At 39.2% G+C, this 7,581-nt stretch overlaps 1 protein-coding gene across 1 annotated transcript in view; it reads right to left on the reverse strand.

The window, feature by feature from the left end:
* Positions 1 to 7,303, reverse strand: part of LOC308692353 (sacsin-like) — a gene marked incomplete at both ends in the record, with an annotated part of 32,113 nt that extends 24,810 nt beyond the window's left edge. Inside the window, 3 exons of the mRNA XM_081368288.1 lie at positions 5,511 to 5,622; positions 5,738 to 5,825; positions 7,269 to 7,303. Of these exons, the coding sequence (XP_081224414.1) occupies positions 5,511 to 5,622; positions 5,738 to 5,825; positions 7,269 to 7,303 (235 nt within the window). The remainder of the gene's footprint in view (positions 1 to 5,510; positions 5,623 to 5,737; positions 5,826 to 7,268) is intronic.
* Positions 7,304 to 7,581: the final 278 nt, after the last annotated feature.

Below are 7,581 nucleotides of genomic sequence, written 5' to 3' on the forward strand. Positions count from 1 at the left end.
CACACTTAACGACTATAAAACTATAATCAAGCAGTAACGTAGACTGTTATTCTCGAATCAGGAATTAAAAATGAATTGGTTTGTTCTGAGCAAAAACTCTAGGATATTGTTTTCCGGTTTAGAGTAGCAGTTAGAAGAACGAAATAAAATACTGCTTGATTTATTCTTTATTTAAAATGTTATTTGTGTATTTTAATATTATCAGTCTACAGTAAATTTACAATGCTCTCAATATGCTATTTAATGAGACTGCTAACACCAGAAACATCTCAGGTTACGATTTTAAACCTTGTTCCCTGAGAAAGGAACGAGACACTGAATCGACTATGACACTTTGGGGAACACCTCCCAGCGTAGCGTCTCTGAAGCATGAATGAAACTAAGCCAGTCGTGATTGGTGTTGCATCATGACGTAACTTGTGACGGCATACACAGAAGCTACAGAGGGACGCCGGCACACAACAGCGTCAGCTTTCTGTTCTTCGTAACTTCTCCCGTATCAGTTCTTGATCCATGACTGCTTGGCGTCGTCGTTTTGCACCTGCTCTTTCCCACGTTGCAAGTCTCCGCTGTTTTGGTTCAGGCTCCTTGAAGTTATCAAAAGAGAATCCTTTCTTCTTCAAGTCTTTAACTGCCTCTGCTGCATTCTCGTAGATTTGGGTACCATTTTCAAAGAACACTCTCAGCTTTGCTGGGTATGGCGTTTGAAATCGAAGCCCCTTGGATTTGAGCTCCTTTAAAATCCCCACATATTCCTTCCTCTTTTTCAATATCTCTGGAGGGTACTCCGAGTTGAAATAGATCCTCTTTCCTTCGAATCGAACTTCTTTCTTTTTTCATGCTGTGTGCTGTACTTGTTATTTCACTCTAAACTCTTGGAAGCAAAGAACCAGCGATCTGGGTGGTGCATCGTGGGGAGGCTTTGGTGCGAGTGCTCTGTGGCAGCGCTGTATTCCAATCTCCGTTTACGTGAACAACAGGCCAAGCTCTGACTTTATAAACCTTGTCACAAACTCTATTAGGTTGCTTCCCTCGGATCCCTCCGGGACTCCGTAAATGCGGAGGTTGTTCCGTCTAGAGCGAGCTTCTATGTCGGTTAACTTTGTTTGCAGAGCATCTTGATTCTCCAACACTTCAAGGAGTGTGTCACTTGCTACTACATTCCATTCTTCCATGTCGGCTATGCGTTGTTCTGCTTCCCTCGCTCTGGTGTTCGTGGTTTGCAGTTCGCCTGAGAAGTCTTTAAATTTCTGATTAATTTCTTCTCTAAAATCATTCAGCTCATTTCGCATATCATCCCGAAGTGAGAGTCGAAATGCACCCATATCATTTTTGAAGTCTGCTCTAAACACTCGTATTTCGTCTCAAATGACCTGTATACCAGAGCTAGCTACTGCTTTGTTTGCTTTTCCGGCTTCGCCATTATTCCCATTACTGTCCTTTTTCCTGTTTGGAGCCTGCTTTATTTTTAACCCCTTTTTTGCTTCTCCCCTTCCATGTTAAAGGGCACCTATTATGCCCCTTTTTAGAAGATGTAATATTGGTCTTGGGTGTCCCCAGAATGCATTTGTGAAGTTTCAGCACAAAATACCCCACAGTTAATTTATTATAACCATTTGAAAATGTCATTTTTGGGGCCTGTTTTCAAAAAGAGCTGTTTTTGGTCTATACCACCTTAAATGTAAATGAGCTGCATATCCCCGCCCTGCTGCTCTACCCAGATGATGAAGAGACTCCGGCACAGAATAAACACGAATGAGAATGGACTAAACGTCTCGGAATGGTTGTTTGATACATTTATGTACTTACAAAGTTTTAATCGCGTCCCTTTTGCCATTATGGATGTGCAACACACACACACACACACACACACACACACACGAACTGTGATAACGTTCACGCAATTTTTTGAAACTACACACACACACACACACACACACACACACACACACACACACACACACACTACTGTGATAACGTTTGCTAAGTACAAACGATTTATTTATTTTTTTTCTTAAGGGGAGGGAGATAGACGTTTATATACTGTCTATGGAGATAGAGCAGACCTTAATTTATTTACATTTATAAATGCTGCAAAAAAATGCCTACGTGACATAAAACTGTCTGACGTTGTTTGTTGAGACATCCTATGACGACGACAATAAATAGCTTTAGACGCATTTGTTGTTGAACTGGCTGACATCGATTGAAATGACTATTTGCTCAAAAATCATAAAATACACTTACTTCTTCTCGAGGTGACGTTGGATCACGAACTGTAGGCAACGATCCACACTTGAGGATTAACTTTCACTAAACAGTCAGTCAGAACATGATTCTCGTATTTAGGAAGTTTAAGTGGCGCCTTTTCTTCATAAATAAAATCCATCCGCTGCGTTTTCGGTGGCTCTGATGTCAGTGAAGACTAGTATGTCCATTCTTACATCCCACAACAGAACACCTACACTTCTTAGGAGACATTACCGACTGTCGTTGAAACAAGGATGCAGATCACCGAGGGCGGGGTCTATGCCAAAACCAGATGTCAATCAAATCACGTCGGTGGGGCTTAGCGCAATTCTACGTCACAGTGAGGGAAATCTAGAACAGGGCGTTCTGAGACAGTGCTTATGATTTATGGAGATAGTAAAAAAACTACTGGGTGGATTTTTATCATTCTAGGGTGGTTTTGCTCACACACTGCCAACACACATTTATGTTCAAACACCATGTAAAAGTGAATTTTGCATAATAGGTGCCCTTTAAACTTTAGCTTGTTTTTAACTTCCCAAGTATATTTTCCAGGGGATTACAATCGACCGGTCTGGAGACATTATTTCAAGCAGCCATCTGCTTCAGCGCTACACTGGAAGTCCCTTTGCTGCTTATTCTGAAGTTTTTCTGCAGAATAAAATGAATAGCCTCTCCACAGCATAGTCGCTGGTGTCAGTCACAAAGTAAAAATGTTTAGATAAATCTTTCTGAAATATTGACCTCTGAATTAAAAAAAATATTTACTATAAAAACATAAAACTACTCCCCTGTTTAAAAAACTGTGAAACTCCTGAACTCTTCATGGTTGTGACATGAATTCCCAGCAAACACAGAACGTTGGCGCAACGTAGCCAACCTTCTAACAACGTTTTAACAACATGGCCAAAAGGTTGCTATAACTACGTTGTGTAGTGAAGGTTGTTACAGCGTTGTCACAATGTTGACATTAAACCACCGTTCAGGACCATTGCTTAAGGTTGTGCCTAGGGTGTCAGGACAACCACTGGACTACATGTACTCGTCACTGCCCTGAAGCGCGAAAATCAGCCTTTTAAATTCCAACCACCTGTTGATGGGCTCATTGTGTTCTCATTCATCATCGAGCAAGGATACGTGAGTATTGCGTTTAGCCTACCTCAGCTATCAAACACAACCTACAACTTTAATTATAATGTGATTAATGTAGCCTCGCTCGCACTGTTTAGTTTTTCGTTTGATTTTTCCGCTATTTAGTCTCATTCGTTTCTTTGCTCCTCTGGATTTGTGGATGTTTCCCCGGTGACACCTGCTTTCGCTACTGTCTGCCAAACAGACCCGGTTATGTTCATTAAATGTTCTGATCTGCCTTTGCTTTTATGTTTTATTTATTATACTTAAAATAAATTTGTTTATTCGTTTATTTCGTTTTTTTTTTCACAAATGTATGACTTTTGGAAGTGCAATTTGATTAAATGCAGTTTTAATAAAGTTGAATTAACGAAACTTTGTGTCATTTTTACTCTTCAAAGTGTAGGCTACACTTGCAGGTGTTGATAGCCCTATTAACCCTCAGAGAGTCTTCGGTCACTTCTGACCGAAAAATTTTCTGTTTTGAATTTTAAAAAATCACAGCTTCATCGGAAGGTTATGATACTTGGTGACTTTTATGGCATTAGGTATGTGTATGCAAAAAAAATTGAGGTCATGATCCAAGCATGCTAAGTGGTCGTAAAAAAAATAGTCACACTCAGTGCCTTCGGTCAAAAATGACCGACCCATAGGAAATGAATGGGAAATTTACAAAAACACAAAAAATCTCTGAATTTTTGTCTGTACAATCTACAAATCGGCCACGATTCTAAAAAAAAGTACACCGCAGTAAAGGGGTGACACTCTACAACATCAAGAGTGCAAAAAATTCACACCCACCAACACACACACACATAGAAACACACTTTTATACACATACACACCAATAAATTCAGATTACAAAAAATCTGTTTAGAATTTTTAAAAATCACAGCTTCATTGGAATGTTACGAAACTTGGTGACTTTTCTGGCATTAGGTATGTGAACACAGAAAAAAATTGAGGTCATGATCCGAGCATGCTAAGTGGTCGTAAAAAAAAATAGTCACACTCATGGTCTTCGGTCAAAAATGACCCCCATAGGAAATTAATGGGAAATTGACAAAAACACAAAAATTCGCTACAAATCAGCCACGATGCTCAGCAATGAAGGGGTGAAACTCTAAAACATCAAGAGTGAAAAACATAACATAATTAATAATTATAATTAATATATATATATATATCTATATATAATTAATATAATAATTATTAAAATTATTAAAATAATAATTAATAAAATGTTATAAACCTTGGCAAAAAGTATTATTTGAGAATTTCAAAAAAATACAATCAATCCACATCTTAAAAGTAAGTAATTTGGTCCAAAAACAACTAGAATTCACAAGCATCTCCATTTAGAGCTATTACAGGCATCTAGTGGTAAACCCATGCAATAACATGATTTATTTAATTTTATGTTTAATAAATTGATTTATTTTTTTTATTTTTATTTTTTTTCTAAAAGCCTAGTCTCTATTTTAACCGAAAATACCGCATAGAAAAATAAAAATAAATAATAATAATAATTAAAAAAAACCCATTATTTTCAATGGCAAAAAATGGACTATAAATATTGCATAAATATTAATAAGTTCAATCAAATTGTCTCAAAATACTAATTTAAAAAGGATAAATATTATATAACAAAAATAAATTGCATTGGTTTTTACTGGGATGGAGGAAGTTTCATTTTTAGGTGTCCGGTCACTTCTGACCGGGAAGGCACTGAGTGTGACTGCTAAACGAAGACTCTCTGAGGGTTAAATAAAAATATAGATAAACAATAAACGATAAAAAGTATATAATTATCTAACAAAATGCAGCATATAAAAATATTGCCAGAACGTCGTCTCTCAGTTGCTGAATGTCGCGCAGCAACGTTGCTACAGCCCTGTCACGTCTTACAATTCTACGTTGTTACAATGTTGCAAGCACGTAGACAGCGACGTTGCCATAGCAGAAATGCAACGTGCCAGAGACGTTGCCACAACGTAAATGTGTTTGCTGGGTTAGGGCAAATGTAAAACCTTAAACTATAATATCTTTTGTTGCGGGCTCTAAAGTAATTTTGAAATCTTAAGTCTAGTGTGATTTAAATCTGCTGTCAGTGTTAATGACACAAATACCTTGATACTTTCCGAGCTCTTCAGTCCACAGGCTCTGAGTCTCATAATGCCTCTCGTCATGAATAAACACCACACGTGAAGCTCCTGCATCATCTGCATTCTGGATCAGCTCCTGGTACGTTACAGGATTAATATTAAACACAGATTCGATTACATATTTAAGATACATACCATTTAACAATAATGTGCAAGTATTCATGCAATATTTAAACCTTTTTTTAGCCTACCTTCAATATTTGTCCTCCATCTGGGTACCTTCTCAAAATCTCTTTCAGGTAATCAATGAATGGTGGAGACGTTGCACCAAATTTATTTCTGCATTGAACAATGTAAAGTTTATCACAAACTGCACAGAACACAGACAGAGCAAATTCAAGGTTCATTGTGTAATAAAATAAGTACAAAATCAGCTGGAATTATTTGTAATCCAGCAGCCATATAACCCTGTAGCCCAAGACTAGTTGTCAGTATCTGGATAGTAGACCTCCTGGGAAAACTAGGTTGCTGCTGGAAAAGGCCAGCAGGGGGTGCTCACTTACTGTCAAAGAGCACTGTCCTTCAGATGAGATGTTAAACCGAGGTCCTGACTCTATTACCCCTTTTCCACCAGCAAGAACCGGGTGCTACTTCAGAGCCAAAGCTATTGCCAGTTCGGAGTTGGTTCGACTGACAAGCTTTCTAAGAACCGGTTTGCCTTTCCACAGGCCAGAGAGCCGCCACAGAGCCAGATCTTACGTCACTGTAAACACCTCATGTTGCGCGGCAGCGCTAAAAACAAACACACCAGGCTTGTTTGAGATGGTTAGGCTTCTCGCAGAGCGATCAGCGCATGACATCAAAGCACTGCGAAAGCGATCCAAAAGCACAAGGAGTCGTATGCTCTCCAAACACACTGGCAGCTCCGATCGGTCCGCACCGCTCCGATGCATCTCAAACAAGCCTTCCATCAACAATGCCGGTTGTTGCGTTACTATTGATGCTCATGGCTTTGCGAACCTACATCGGCATCCAAACAACATCCGTAACTTGCATAGACGGAGATTACAATCGAGCTGCTATTAGCTCGATTAGCTGCTAATATTTGTATCTAATAATTGCCGGTCACAAGTTTCTGTTCGTCTTGTTGGTCACAGTAACCCCGCCCCCAGCCCCCGACGCAAGTGGTTCTTACTTCTAGCCCAGCAATGTTTTGGTGCTACTTAAGAACCACTTTTACTGGTTCAGAGCTGGTGCTTTGGGTGTCGAAAAACAAAGAACCAATTTGAAACTAGGCTCTGGCTCCGAACCAGCACCAGCACTGCCTTGGTGGAAAAGGGGTATATGTGGTCATTAAAAAAAAACATTTATTGTAAAGAGTAGGGGTGTAACCCCGGTGTCTTGGCCATATTCCCTCCACTGGCCCCTGCCAATCATGGCCACCTAAAAGTCCCCATAATCCGAATTGGCTTGATCACTCTCTCTCCTCTTCACCTATAGCTGGTGTGTGGTGAGCACACTGGCTACCGTTACATCATCCAAGTGGATGCTGCACACTGGTGGTGGTTGAGGAGAGACCCCTGATATGATTGTAAAGCGCTTTGGGTGTATAGTAGTACATAGTAAAGCGCTATATATAGGTCTCAGTTAATTTAATTGGCTAATATGACTTTTTTTCATAAATGTGCTTTGTCTGATGACTCTCAATGTACCTTAACACTCCACTCCATTGTATCAGTTATGGGATTATGCATAAAACATGCAGTGATTAAAACCACATACTTCTTTTTCTTCTTTTGCCTTGATGTTGAACTCATTGTCCTTCTTTTACATTCTCCTGTTTGAAAAAAAAAGAAAAAAAATCACTTTCAAATCCTGCAAATGTACAAAAAAAAATTTTTTTTTGAACAGCTATTCCATGGTCATTGTATTAATAATACTGTAAATGTCTCTTTTTGCATACAGATATAAGTGCTTTCTTGGGTCTCCTGTGGCCTAAAACACAGTTCCCTTTCAAGGAAACTCGCGCTGCGTCGATTGGTAACACGCTGTGGGAACACTCTCAAACTCAATTCCTGGAGGGCCACAGCTCTGC

Source organism: Scardinius erythrophthalmus (assembly GCF_964197995.2).
Source record: "Scardinius erythrophthalmus genome assembly, chromosome: 6".
NCBI lineage: Eukaryota > Metazoa > Chordata > Actinopteri > Cypriniformes > Leuciscidae > Scardinius > Scardinius erythrophthalmus.